The following is a 15,578-nucleotide window of genomic DNA, read 5'->3' on the forward strand; positions in this document are numbered from 1 at the left end:
AATCAGGAGGATCTTCATTGCCTGGTTGTGGACATAATCCATATGCCAACCCTCATTCAGGGCTGGGGGTTTAATCCAGCACTTCATAGCAGTAGCCAGATCAAGTTCTAGCTGAGCTTTGGCCCTTCTAATTTTCCCCCTACATAATCTCACAGTATTCTTGTAGTCCTTGTGACTTGCCTGCCCTTTCTCCCCAAGGTCATAAACTTTTTTTCCTGAGATTGAGCCAAAGGTCTCTCTTCAGCCAATCTTCCTCCCCTCTGCCTCAAATTTCAGCATATTGGAATGGCCTGCTACTGTGCCTTAAAGATTTTTTTTCTTGAAGGATGTCCAGCTTTCCTGGACTCCTTTTCCCATCCTGCAGTGTTAAATCTCAAAGCAACATACAAACGTGAAGCCTAGGGCATCACTATGCAAAACTGACAAAAAGGAACTGCTGAAATGACTGCAAAGGTAACAGGAACCCTGGGCAAGCACAGAAGCTGTGAGACGCACAGACACCACACACACATTCTGTGCTCAGATTAGGGCTCTGTTGCATGCAAACCCTTATGATCTGCTACATGAGATACCAAACCTGGAATAATGATGCACCTCTTCTAAGTTCTCACTCGTGGAACATCTACCTTGAGAAGTCAAACTATCTCAAAAAGAGAAATCTATTTATAATGGGTAAATATTTCAAGAACAGAAAAAGACAATATTATCTATAATGAAATAGACTTTGCGCCAAGATCAATACTGAAGAGCACCAGCTAGGTCAGACCTCCAGCCAGCCTGTCTACAGAAGCTGTTCAGCAGCAATCACATTCTCTCTGGAGGAGCATGCACTGAGCAAGTGAGTGCTAACTGGAGGGAGGAAGCTTCCTTCTCTTCACTGCATTAACCGCTAACATACCTTTTCTCCCTATCTGGGCAATTGTTAAGGGAATGAGGAACACAGAAATACTATAGTATAGGTTACATATCACAGAAAAATTGCCTATGAGAGCTTACTATGTTATATCAAAGAGTTTGTGTTTTCTTCACAGATTTTAAAATTCTTGGGAGCTAAGGAAAAACATGACATTAATAATTTGCAGGGCATAAGCCTTACGGTCAGAAAGGAATTATTTGTATGATAAACAAAAGAATGACAATGGTGAAGATGCATCAATATCTCCTTGAAACTATGCCACAAGCCAATCTCTGTTAACTGTGCACAGACCCATACCTCTGAAAGATGAATTTTTTGCATTTTAAGGCTGGGTAGAAATGGTGATGTGCATTTAGTATACATTGATTAAAACTTTTCCATGTGTTCTCTTTTATTTTTTCATGGTTCACAGCATTAGTTTGAAAGACAAATTGTAAAAGGTCAGAAAGAGTACAACTTTGAATGCAAAACAAACCAAGCCCAGGAAGGTCGTGTTCCAAACCATGGGTAAAAGCCAGCCCTAATTTCTGAGATGTATTGAGCCCAGTTACTGCACTACCCTTCTTTAGAGAAAATAATGGGCAAGAAAATCAGAAGTGAAGAGAGAAAGCAGAATAGCAATACAGAAGGAAACAAAATGTGATGGAAGAGTAGGTTATTAATTACCCCCCAAAAGCCACTCAAGCCACCCAGCAAGAACATCCCCTTTCTAATGAGTCTGTAAAAGTTGCTGCCTTTTTTTTTCCCCCTAACTCAGACATACAACTCAGAGTATGCAGCTTTCATATGGCTGCTAAAGAATTCCTATACAGTTCCCCAAATATCTCTGTATCTGTTTATTTTAAATCTTGTGATATTAAAGCAGCACTGAGATTAAGGGGGGGAAAAAAACTGCTGTGACTGAGTCAGTGACTTCTGAACCCCAAGTAATGGCAATGTAGCTGTGAGTAAGAAGTGTGAAGCTCGTGAAGCAGCTGAACCCAACCAAAACTGTGTCCCATGCTCATTTCAGAGCATGACTATCTAAGTAAGGGCGGGCTTTTAAGAACAAACATACATATATTTTGGCTTACAGCCCTGTGGTTGGGAAACTGATCCAACAAACTTAGCAGGGTGGAAATCAGCGTTGCTGTACAAAGAATATATGCAGAAATAGTTTTCTCGTCCTTTCTTGGAAAGAAACCAAAAAATTTTATGATTAAAAGCAGCTTCCAAACTACCATTGAAAAGCCCAAATGGGAACTTTACCCTGTCTTCCCCAACACAATGCAAGTAACAGCCAATACATCTACGGTAAGGCCCAGCCTCCGCATCCATGCTGGACAATGCATTTTCCCTTCTCCTGCACCTCTCCCTGCGCAGCAGGGAAACGCTTTCCACTCCTATTCACACTTGTCTCTCCTTTTTCTATCCCCGTGACTCCTGTACATCTTCATCTGTAAAGATGTCTGCTGTTATGCACAAACAGACTGATGATGTCAAACCTTTAAATGATGTCAAAATAAAGTCTTAAAATTACTACATGCCACACGTGTCATGCAGCACACTTAAGAGTTGGTTCTCCAGCTATTTGGTTTTTTTTTTACCTGTCATTTAGTGGAGTAAATATTTTAGTAAGATCTTTACAGTAATAGCCTTCTTCCTGCTGAAAAAAAAAAATAATGTTTGATGGAGAGTTTCCTGCTTAATTGCTGCTGTACAAAACGGAAACTACAAGTAGTTTTATGAATTATCAAGATCATAAAGCAAAAGACAAAGCTTACAGCCTTCATGGAGAACTCTGTAGCCCTAAATCCCCTAAATCAGTCACCTGACGATATGTGGGAACATTTTGTAGACTTAGTGTTTTTATCAGTAACTCCCAGAAAAATAATTTCCTAAATATAAACTCAGTGCTTATTCCAACACAAGATGCTGTATTTAGTATTTAGCCTTTTTTTTTTTTTTTCCAGTTCAAAATATCAAAACCTCAACTGGGAAACATAGTTTTAAACTGGGAGAAATTAGAGGCAAGGGAGCAAGAAGATAAGAAGATATCCTGCAGAAAAGAGTTTTAAAAAGCAACAAACAAACAAGACAGACAAAAGCAGCACGAGGATGATTAAGAACACAGGAGATGGGGAAGGACATAACAGAGAAAATGTAACTCTATCTTTTCCAAAAAGCAGTTAAGTCAATAGCATATGCATAACAGATATGCTTTCATTAAAGACAGAGAAAATATAAGCCAAACCACTAATTCAAGAGTCAGGATACAAAAAGACCTGTTATGAAACAGGAGGAACACTGTCCATTAAACCAGATATAAAACAATCACGGGAAATAAGAACAGGAAAATAATTCTACTCCATGTAACTTAAGGAAGGATTCAGGAGATCCCGGCTCTGTCCAAGTCCGTCCATGTATCCCCTGCAGAGCTCAGCCATGGGAACTGGCTGCAAGGAGGGAAACTGGCGAGCTGCTTGCACTGTGGATGCTCCCACAGTAAAGATCAGTTTGTTACAGCAGACTGATATAGGAGAATTAAGAAATAAGAGTAGCTGTTTCCTTGCCTCACTACTGGCACATCTGGTCAGAAACTAAACCCCAAACCACTCCACATTGAAACTGAACCCTGACAGGTATAAACACAGTGCAAAAACTGACTTCACAGCTGTTGAAAGGAACAGGGTGTTTACATCCAAATTAACTGAGGTCAGCCCAGCTAGAACATACAAACACATATAAGCAGCACTGCCAAGACATTATCTCGCAAGGGGACTTTACAAAAGAAAATCTTCCCATACTAATGAGCTGTGGCCAGCCCAAACATGTCCAGTGTTACATAGGGCTGTCCTGCAACATTTTGTTGAAAAGGAGGCAAGAGATTTGACTGGGTTTGGAGCTCATTCTTATGGTGTTCTGAAATAAGAAATTCTCTTGTTTTAACAGAATTTCTAAGGTATGGATTGAACAGTGCTTTTTCACTGAAATCTTCCAGCTTTAAAACATCTTCATTATAATTTCCTTCATTTGTAATTGAAGTCTGTTCGGATTCACATAAATCATCTTCCAGCATTTCTATGGGTTGTATTTCCTTTGCTGGTATCAAAGCTGAATGCATTTCACTTCTGATATCTTCATCAGTAGTTATATAAGGCATGGATGGTGAAAAACATTTAGGAACTTCATTTTCTTCATTATACAGTATCTTTTTATCTCCATTTATCTTGTCTTTTGTATTAATATCAGTACATTCAGGAACATGGCTTCCACATTTCATTAGTAGAGACTCTTCCTGACTTTCTTCAGGAAAACAATGTTCCAAAACACTTACATCTTCAAAGTCTAGGGGCTTAGCCTCAGATGCCACTCCCTTCAAAAACGAATTATTCTGTCAGTACAGAGAGATAAATTGGAAAGTTACATAGGGACAGATAATTTATTAGATTATTTTTTGTAATATCTAAAATATTGCCATTAGAGCTCTGTTTGACAGCTTTAAAAGTGTATTAATAGAGTTCATGTGCATTTCAGATGAGGTGCAGTTATATGTTAATAAGTACTAAAAATAATTAATGTTTTTCTGTCCATTTGTTAAACACTTCATGTTAGGTTTTCTATGCCTAATAAAATAAGGAGTTTCAATGAAGACTTGGAATCAAGCTCAGGCTGTTTCCATCTTTTCAACTCTAACCAGTCATTTTGGGACAAAAATTTAAATCCCATTCTCCACAAATTACACTTTCTATGTAAGCCTAATCAACTCCATTCTAATAAACACAGAAACTTTGATAAGGAATAAATATCCCATAATAAAAAAAGATTAAAATGTGAGTAAAATAGTATACTGAATCTTCTTATACTTCGCACTACATTTTTTGTAGAGAAGGCATGAGATATCCAGATGTGAGAATCTAACTCGGTAGCCTCAATAACCTGAGCAAGTTTAATTGACTTTTATTTAATAAACCATGTCCACCTGTCACTTTAGAAATTTAGAACTTCAAAACATTATTTTTCATTTTCATATAAAACTACTTTATAAAGATGCATATTTTGTATTAACTGGAAATATAACTAAGAACATTTAATAGCATGTAAACAGAAGAATGAAACTCAACCATTTATTTTTTTCTTTAGTAGTAAAATGACTGTCAGAGAAGGACTTCTCACCATCTGACCCTTTCTTTAACAGATAAAACTGCAATAATTACCATAGATGCATCAAGAGGCCATTCCACCGCAATGCTTTCTGCAGGATTAGGTATATCAGGCCAGCAAACCTTTTTAAACCTACCATCGAGAAAGGTATTTTAGGCAAATGATAAAAGAAATATATTATTAAGAATAAAATGAGTACATCTCCAGAAAGCCCAAATGCTGCTAAAATACGAAACTTTCTCAAGTCTTTCCTATATTAACACAATATTTTTCATTAAAATTGTTTTCCCTCACATTAATTTTTATTACTAAAGATCTCAACAAGTAAAAAACTTGGGTTACAGCGACACTGCAGAAAAACTAATAGGGCACAGTAGTAAATTTTTCATTGTATTGTAGATCAAATGATAGCATGCCAAAATAAGGCTGTATACAAAACCTGTTGTGATCCTCTTTAAGGGTAGTTCCGCAGTGAAGAGCCACCTCAGGTAAACTCTGCTCTAGGAAAGTGTCCCTAGCACTACACCACACTAGAGCTACGCTCAGTTCTTATGTTAACAGTAGATAAATGATGTGAAATGTAAACACAAAACAAAATTAATCCCTTGTTGATGATGAGTATCACCGTGGTACTCAATATGTAAGTGAATGAAAAGCAGGACATGGATTCACTTTTCACTTTGCAATTTGATTTACACTAGAACATAAACATTCAACTACATCTCAAAGTATTCTTGAGAATCAAAACAGTTTCTTACTCTTGTAAAAACTGAGACTACACCACACCGATGAAGATGTAAATTAGGAAGATGTGAGTTGGAGATTATTCTTACTACTTGTATCTATTCAAACTTATCTTCATACTTACTATGCAATGCTGGCATGACAAACATTTTGGTTCCAATAGCTTAGAACACCTCAAAACAGTAAAGATATTTAATCTTTTCATTAAGCTTCAGCAAACAACCCAGCCAATTTTCATGCTACAGAAAAGCACATTTTGTAACCTTAAATATTCCTCACAGTCATCTTTGGGAAGCTACAGCGTCTCCACAAGCTCTGAGAAAGCAATCTGAAATCTGTCAGGGGCCCTCTGTGACAGCAGAGGAAAGGATTACGACTCATGTCTAGGTGTGGACTCACAGTCAAATGCTTTCACGTGATACAGTTCCTGGTTTCTTCATTACTTCTTCAGAGCTCAACGGAATTGTCACAAACTAACAAAAGTAGCAGTAATGTAGCTAAGATAAGCAACAGGGGTTATAGAAATGTGCTCTAGTGGTGTACTAACCAATACATTATGAGTGCCTGGGAAACTGTACTTGTGGTGTTATTAACTATGCAGTAACTAACTTAAAGTATGCTTCTCCCACTTGATTGACCATGAAACTCCACATGTAGCATTTTCATAAACTAATACAGGGGATATGTAGATCTGTTTCTCCTATTCATTTTGTTCTTATTTACTGCACTTGCTAAAATTAATATTTAATTTTGGATTATAGTACTGTTACCCCAGTTACAAGATAACCTGTACACTTAAGTTATTTGTTATTCCAATTGTTTATTTTCTTAATTTGACAATTGTATAGAACCCAACAAAAGAATTCATAGGATATATAAAAATTTGCCTTCTACAAGTCATAATTAACGGGCTGCATTCAGTCTTAGAAGGTAGAAAATGTACTCACGTGTGTTTTTTCAAAATGCATGTTATCCAAAGGCCTAACAGAAACAACATGCTTAATCCAACAGGTAGGGCGATGAAAATAACATCATCTTTATCTTTAGAGGGGGAAAAAAAAAAAAAAAATAAAAAAAATCCACAGATGTTTATGTTTTCCTCACATATTTCCTTAAGACAACTAATTTTCAACACTCATATCACCTAATGAGCACAATTCTAAAGATCTCTGTCAAAACTAGCCAAAATTACACAGAATACTATATGGTATTCATTGTTAACATGTTAAAAGATGAGTATTTTGAATCTAGCAAGTCACAGTTACTAAGTCAGAAAATCAGTTCATTATGAGACTTCTCAGAATATCTCAGGAACAGATCCATCGCATTTTAAAAATTCCTTTATTTAATAGAACCACACAATAATAGATGTCCCCTCCAATCTGAGTATCACCTCATCCAACTTTGAAATTAGATCCATGCTGCTTAGGGTCATACCAAACCAACCTTTGAAAGCCACCCAAGACAAAGAGTCTGCTACCAAAGTTAGTGTCAAGTCTCGTAAGAAGTTTAAGGATAGCTCATGCACTTCTTTGTATTTCAGTTTGGCCATCACTATGGCAATTTATGTATGTATTGAAAACATTTTTCCAGAAGTAAAAATGAGGAAGTGTCTGAACTTCTGACCTCCAGCCATCTGACCTGCAGTCATCATACCAACCCCCTTGGTAAAACCAGGATAAAACACACAGTAAGAAAGAGGAAAAGGTATTTCACACACACACACAGGCCACAACCTGTGCACTTCTTTATTAGTTAACCCTACGTAGCAGAAAAGATGTGGCACAAGGCACAGCTATTCTAAACCCAGTATCTCACTCAGGTGGAAAGGTCTGCTTTTTAGTAAACTGTTAGGAATCCCATCGTGTAGGTGACACCATACAAACTGTTGCTCCCACAAATACCCATAGTATTCAACAACTTTATAGACAGCAAAATAAAGACTCTGGGTTTTCTCTTCCAGTCTTGAGGTTTTAGTCTGTGAGATGCTCAGTGAAACCGAATTAGATTCAGCTAGTGTTGGTAAATCTTGTTTTGTTTAACACTAATTTTCAAAAGAACAAAAAAAAAAGGGGGTGGGGAGGACAGCATTTAAGAAAATGCCCTACATTTCTTACTCCCAAACCTGTTTTTAAAACAGTAACAACTAACACAGAACATTACTTACCGAATTTCAAAGTCTTGAAGGTTTTTCGCTCCCCACTGGTTCCACCTGCTTTGTTGTTGGCCACGATATAGACAGTATATTGCGTATTAGCCTGTAGGGACTTCAGTCTATACTGCAGGACATCAAAGTTCACTGTTTCATCTTTTTAGGAGAAGATTTATGTCAATAAACACACAAAAGAGTGTTTTATGAGGGAAATGTACACTTAGCATCTTTTACAATGATAGATCACAAAGTATTTTAATGACAGTGTGAAATACAAAGCAAATTTATCAGTCCTTGAAGAGAGAAAACTTAAATTACCAATGTTTATCAATGCTACTTAAAAGTTCAGAGAAAAAAAAAAAACCATTATGTATTTACTTTTAAAAATAAATACATTAAAAAAAAATAGTATTGGCTTGCTAATACTAAAGATAGGCAAATTATGATCTTCTTTAGTTTATTTTATCATTGAAAACAGTGCTCTGAGAACTATATTTCCTGGAACCTAGGCTTAGAAATTAAAAACTGAAAATAGTTGGCTCAGGAATTAAGAACAGTTTCTGCAGCTCATTAAATTTAGTTACATTTCTAGTACATGCAGCTAGACATTGATCATTCAAAAGGATCCAATCTATTGGCACGGGGATAACACCCCAATAAAGTCAGAGGAAAGCCAAAATCAACAAATTGCCTTTTTTAAGTTTCAAAATGCTTTCCTGACTAGAACTCAATGTTTTGTATTGGAAACCATTCTTTATTACTGGACTTATTACTGGACTTATTACTGGACTTATTATGACATACTTCACTTTTCGATTGTTTTCCTATGCAGGACATGTATCATAACATTCTATTTCTACAAACAGTATTAAACCTATATTCATATTATGAAATTAAAGTCACTAAAACATTCGCTAATGCATAAAGTCAAAGCCAACTCATGTTACCATTCAGTCAAGAAATGCTCAAGAAATGGATATGCTGTCCACCCTGAGATTAAACAGAGTTTGTCTAAAATCAAGGAGCAAAAAGTGAAGCCCTGGATTTAAAAGGCCATCAGTGAAGTCATCTTGGAACAAACTCAACATGTTCTCTTTTTAGCAAATAGATGTGATATGAGAGAAGCCTCAAAAATGATCAGAATATTTTGCCATTTAAATTCAACTCCCTTGAATTGATATTTAAAACTAATTTCCTAAACAAACTAATCTAAACCCCTAAAACGGGTACAGTCTGCTTTATGTTAGTAAATATGGGCATTTATGGCTGGATAACATGAGTCTGCATGTCTTGAGGATGCCCCTGCACAAAGCAGTCAGCATTAAGTTACTCATAAACCAACAAGGCAGAAAAACTGCATGGAGAGGACTGAATGCGACAGTAATAATCAGTTTCCTCTTTCTAATTTGAAAATTACCAAGAATACCTGACACCAAACTGGATAGCTAGAAGCAACTGAAGACATCACAAGACTTCTAAGTTTGAGATATTTGTTTAAAAAAAATTTTAGGTGTCTGCAAACAATGCTGTCTAAAGTAAAGGAGGAAAAAGCACCATTTCTGAAGCACTGAATGATCCAACAGCATTCTTCATCAGCTACACAGGAAGAACAGATTTAGGTCACCAAAATACTTCTCATAAAAGATTCTGATGAGATTTCAGCTAGAGAAGTTCTGAATAGATAGGATTAGACTGACACCTTGTATGGATGCTACTCCCGAGGCAGGATATTAAGAATATGCTCAAAAAGATATACTATCAGCCTCCAGAGCAGAAAAGCAGTATCTAGCACAGAAAATCAAGCACATTTGAAGAAATTAATCTAAAAAGTATGTCCAAAGAAACTATTTCTTGGAAGCTCACTTTAGTTTCTTGACTATCATTTGCTATTTTGCTTTATTATAAAACTAACTGTAAACACATTTTTCCTAGAAAATTTCCACCATACTGTTCTAGAAGCTTGGGAAAGGCATCTTTCCAAGGACATGCATGGAATTTATAAATTCACTGAACCCTCATAAGGTTCAAATTAATGAATTTGCATGGTATCTGTGACTCTCCAATATATTTCAGCTCCACTTTAGCTCTTCTACTTCTGCCATGACTTTTTCCATTTTCTTCAGAGGTGTGTCACAACTAAGATCTGAAGAGGGAGGGAGACTCGTAGATATGTAAAAGGGGAAAAACAGCAAGTATTTAACAAATAACACTAACTTGGCATAACCCTGCAAATTTATTTATTTATTTATTATTACTGTTAATGGAGAACAATCTGCAAAACACCTCTGCTATATGTCACCATCCTGGTCTGGAAAGAGAACAGCCATGATAGCGCTGCCATACAATGACTAAATTTATCACCTGGAGATTCATTTCCAACAGATTGCATTTGAGAAGCAGAAAGGATGATGCAGTCATCCATCACGGTTCTACTACTCTATGGGTAATAGAATACCACCAGTAAAAAAGATTAACTCAGAGTAAGAAGTGCTGAACAAAATAAGCTCAGAAGAAAGAAACTGAGCAAGAATGCATGTGTGGTATTAAAGCAAGGACTATTCACTGGATGCTCCATCATTTCAATCAAACAAAAATGTTTTAATTTTTATGTAAGCCACATATTAGTACCAGTATTTTCAGACATGTTAACATAGAACATCAAAGTGTGGTAATAACTACGTAAATAACTATCTTCAGACAGCAGACTGTCACAACTGTGTTCAAAGCATTGATGTTTAATGCATACTTACTCAATTCTTTTCCATCTTCTGGTTTATAAAATATTGTATAGTTCCTGATAAATCCATTTCTTTTATCCTTTGAGATCTCTTTCCATTTTATTGTAACTTCATTTTTCCCCGGAATGCCTGTGTCAGCCACAGGTCCTTCTGATGGCTCTATACAGAAGGATTATAAATTAGAAAAACTAGCAAAATGGTCTAAATACCACAACATTATCCATCTGTGTTACTTCACACGTACCAGTAACAATAGGGGAAAAAATGTGCAAGTAAAGTCATCCTCATGCTGGGATATAGCCCTTAATTTTTCTCACCCTCCATAATGTGTGATTTCTTCTGATAATACTTCCCTTCATCTGCTCTGGCATTTACATAGTTCTCAGTGTTACTGCATCCGAACACCTCGAGATCATTAAAAGGCTCTGTCCTCACGGCATCAGAGAGAGATCATGAGGTAAAACATCCATGTGCATTTATGAGGGAAGTCAGGTGCAAGGTCACTGTCTATGCAGGACATCTCTAGCTGAGCCAAGATTCAGCTGTGGTCTCCAGCACCCTCAGTCTTTGCCCATTACATTTGACAGAGTCTTTCTACTCTATAACTGCACGTGCACTGCCATAACTTTGAAGCAAGAGCTCTCTGTGCTTCAGTTTTAAAACAAGTATCTTCCTTCCCACTCTGACAACGTTCAGTACCATCACAGCTCCTTATAATCAGGAAAGCACTCAAAACAAAGTTCTAATTGTGCTAGTATTACTCAGACATACAGCACTCCATTACCTCCTACTACTAATGCTGTTTAGTACTGCATTGTACTGTGTGTACGAGCATATTTCCATAGACCTATGTACACACACACACAAACTGCCATTTTCACCTGAAATCTTAAAACTACCACTAAACTAAAGCCAGCTGTATTTGTAGAAGCCAACTTCTACAAATAAGGAAACCTTCCTCCTCTCTCCCTCCTATTTCAAACAAAACACTATTTCATCCACAGTTTCTATCCAATCACAACCACCATGGCGACTTACAATTTTTTTGTGCAGGACTGCAAATATTACTTTATAGAATTTAACGAAAAGCAAACTTTTCAAACAACCCATTTTATTCTGTGAGTAGAACTTCTTCGTATATTGCAACTGATAAATGCAGCTGAACATTAAAATAAGTCTAATTATACACCTAAATGACATGTGACATTTAAGAAATAGGCAGTATAAAAAACCATTTCATGTTCGTAGCAATACTCTTTCCAAGTGCTGCATGTAAACTTTACAACAAATCAGTAGATTCAAGCAGCAATGTATCTGTATCACAAGATCCAAATTTTCTTTATTGAAAATCCAATAGCTGATCTGTGAACAGAAATCAGGAAGCCTGAATTCTGGGTTTGTTTTTGTTTTTCAGCATCTACATGCCTCCTTCAGTAATGTCATTACTAAATTGTTCAAAGATAATACACCCTGAGGGACAGGCTACACAGCTTTCACAGCATTATTAGCTTCAAACACGTACTTTTCTCTTGAACGTAAGTTTGTAAGGACTGTGGAGCTGCTACTTTATTTCCATAGAGAGGATACACTGAGATGTTGTAGCATATAAATGGTTTGAAGTTTTCTGCAAAGGAAAAAAGGGAATACTTACATACAATTCTTTATGTGGGATAAATACAATTAAAGTAAATAAAGAATAACTGCAGTTCTAAAACTGTTATGGACCTCTATTTTCTTTAACTTTTTAGCAATCAGAAGAATATTTTGATTTTGATTGCCTTGAATCCTCATTACTCCCCTTCATACAATGAATTTTATTTAGTAGTACTCGTAAGAGCACTTAGTTTCTGACTCATTTTTCACTAGAAATACTTTGAATGGATAATTAACAAAACATTTGTCACTGCTCTGGTTGGCCTGGCTGATTCTCCAGCTGGATGCCATACCACGAGTATTGCCACCTTGGACCTTGCCCCCGCCCCCCAGCCCTTCAGTTTAAAGCCCACCTCACCAAGCTGGCGAGCCTGCTGCCACAGATTCCCTTGCCTCACAGATGTGATTCTGTGACACTTGACAGGTCACACTGACTCATCACTCTGCTTGCTTATTTTGAAGTAGAATCCTCCTTCAAATCCTCTTTCAAGTTTCTTGCTCTCTCTAACCTATATGAAGGCACATGATCTTGTTCCATCTTTGAATTACTTTTTTTTATTCTAGATTTCTTTGCTAAAATACCATACACCTCTCACAAGCTTCCCTGCTGGAAGATTCACGGCATAAGATCAAGTCACAGAGATGCTTAAACATTAAATCTGTAGTCTAATCTCACATGGAATCAAACACCAACTCACATGTTGCGTGAAATTTGAGAGTTAAAACTGCTATTAAATTACATGCAAAGATTTCAATAAAGCATGTCATAATACTGTTATTTTTTACAATGCTCTTGAGAAAAGCTGGATGAGTCTATCCTTGCTTGTTCTTTCCAGTCTACCTATAAATAATATATAGAAGTATATACATGTATATTGTTACAGCTGTACATACATATAAACATACTTTTGTTAGTCTTCCAAACTGTAGAATTTGATACATATTGCCATGATCTACCAAAAGGATCTGTCCCCAGATCCTCATACCACTCAACTACATATTCAGTTACTTCTGGTTCAGAGACCACCCATTCCACAATCACTTCTTCATTTGTTGTAAAGGTCCTCATTGTTTCAATAATCTGAGAACCTAAAAATTCAACAGAAAATGTCAACGATTTTGTCTTCATAAATCTGCAACAAGAAAACAATCCAATTATAGCAAGCTGAGATTGCTTCTTTAAAAGGGCATGGTACTTAGGCAAGCTTAAAAAAAAAGCAACTTTAAAGCTTTATAACTCTATTGACATCAATGTACTCAAAACACTTTAAAATAAAGCATATAATAATTGTTACAATGAAAAGGGGCAGGGGAACTGAGATACTCAAGGATATTTACAGACACAGAATCAAACACCAGCCTCTTAGGGACCTGAATTTTACAGTTCATAAAATTTTACACACTAATTTACTAGCAATTTTACAAGTATTACAGATAAGCAAGTTCTGACAGACGACAAAGGCAAGAGGAAAACAGTAAATCAAATCAGCAAGGTCATGAATGACCATTAAGCAAAAATGAACCAACAACCTGCAGGAATGAATTTGAGTGAAAACCCAATCTAGCATAGCAGAGGGAAAACAGATCTGGTGAAGCAGAAGCACCAGAGAACTATACAGGGAAAAAAGAAAAAAAAAAAAAAAAGGGAAAAAAAATTAAAGCATGTCACAATGAAAAATCAAAAAATTATTTCATTTACTGCGGGATACAGAAGTGGACAGAGGGGTAGTCAGCAACCTTCAGAACACGAGACATCATGTCTACATATCCAGTCAACTGATGCAGAAGTGATTCAAGGGTGTCAGATACAACCACTCTGACAGATTACAGGTAGGCAGCAGGATGTGGCAATACAGGGTTCACAGATGGCAGAATTAAATATAAGAGCCAAAGAACAGAACTTCTATGAAGGTATCAAAAAGTGTTAATAACTATATCTCAAAACTAAAACCCCCAACAATAATTGTCTCTAATAAAAACATGATATCAGATAACAAAATACAACAAACAGATAATAATTGTTCTAATGAAAAGCAATGGACTACACAGTTTTGTACATAATACAGTTATACATACATAAATCTATGACAAAAGTCCTCTAGGCACAATTTTGTTTCCTCTACAGCAGAACTTAAACAGATGTCAGGAATATCTTTTTTTTTATTAATGAGAAAAGTATATCACAACATTGAGAAATCTTACTTTTTTCTTTAGTGGATGGAATCCTCAAAATAGCTTCAGGAGAATTTCCAGCAGAGTTATAGGCAGTAACAGATATTATATAGGCCTCTTCATTTAAAAGTAAACTAATATTCTTATTGGCAGAGAAATTTGTCATTTTAAGTGCAGCATTGTTTTCTGGAAAATACTGTATTTTGTAGCCTTGAATTCTCCCAGAAGGTGGAAAGCTGTTTAATGGCTATTAAAAAACATATGCAGTAGTAAGTGTTTCACAGTGTATAATCACTGTATAATGAAAAGTATATACTGTATTTAAGAGTCTGGATCAAATTACAAAACAATTATACAATATTTAGAAAAGCAAGATGCTTTCTGCAGTCTCGTCGTCAGAACAGTCTACTGCAATAATTTCATTGAAGGAAAGGTTCAGAAGCCAAATATTGAGATTTGAAATGCAAAGAGTCTCTGGCTACTCTACTAGAAAATTAAAATTAATTTAAACTTAGCTTTGGTAAGCTGTATTATTTAAGAGCAGTTGCAAGGACTTCAGTCAGATTTTTCCAGTGATCTGAGCACAATTACACCCTTTCTTTCTGCAAAGATTACAAAATTCTATGCATCTACCATTCAGTAAACAAAAGCCTCTTAAATTCTGCTTTAGTTCAGCGAGGTTTTTTTCTGATGACAGCAAAACCCCCTGGCAGTTTTATGTCCTAAACACTGAGATATGTCAACACCAGTATCAGCTGCAGGATACCAATATGGTTATCAATTCACAAAAAGAGCATATACCTTCCATAGAAGATGTACAGATCTACTCCCAGCTGAGTGTGAAGATCCAATTACCCTCCACAAATCCACTTTTTCTGAAGGAGCTATTTAAAGACACAAAAATATCTTGGAATTTGTTGTTATATTAGAAAGTTAATGTAATACGGTAAAAACAATCAAAAGGTTTCAAAAATACAGTCTGAGAGCAACATATTCAAAAGTTTTCCCTTGTGCAATGCTGTGCCCTTTTTTATTAATTAGTACAGCTTCTCTCTTTCCC

The 15,578-nt window shown here is 36.2% G+C and overlaps 1 protein-coding gene across 1 annotated transcript in view; it reads right to left on the minus strand.

Moving 5' to 3' along the window:
- Positions 1 to 3,701: 3,701 nt before the first annotated feature.
- IL31RA (interleukin 31 receptor A) overlaps positions 3,702 to 15,578 on the minus strand; it is a 23,217-nt gene continuing 11,340 nt past the window's right edge. The window contains exons 7-15 of the mRNA XM_008945968.1: positions 15,320 to 15,402; positions 14,549 to 14,765; positions 13,253 to 13,435; positions 12,216 to 12,317; positions 10,706 to 10,852; positions 7,971 to 8,111; positions 6,751 to 6,844; positions 5,113 to 5,191; positions 3,702 to 4,289 (exon numbers count right to left, since the gene is read on the minus strand). Of these exons, the coding sequence (XP_008944216.1) occupies positions 3,702 to 4,289; positions 5,113 to 5,191; positions 6,751 to 6,844; positions 7,971 to 8,111; positions 10,706 to 10,852; positions 12,216 to 12,317; positions 13,253 to 13,435; positions 14,549 to 14,765; positions 15,320 to 15,402 (1,634 nt within the window). The remainder of the gene's footprint in view (positions 4,290 to 5,112; positions 5,192 to 6,750; positions 6,845 to 7,970; positions 8,112 to 10,705; positions 10,853 to 12,215; positions 12,318 to 13,252; positions 13,436 to 14,548; positions 14,766 to 15,319; positions 15,403 to 15,578) is intronic.

The sequence above is a fragment of the Merops nubicus genome, unplaced genomic scaffold (genome assembly GCF_000691845.1).
Source record: "Merops nubicus isolate BGI_N331 unplaced genomic scaffold, ASM69184v1 scaffold11358, whole genome shotgun sequence".
Classification (NCBI taxonomy): Eukaryota; Metazoa; Chordata; class Aves; order Coraciiformes; family Meropidae; genus Merops; species Merops nubicus.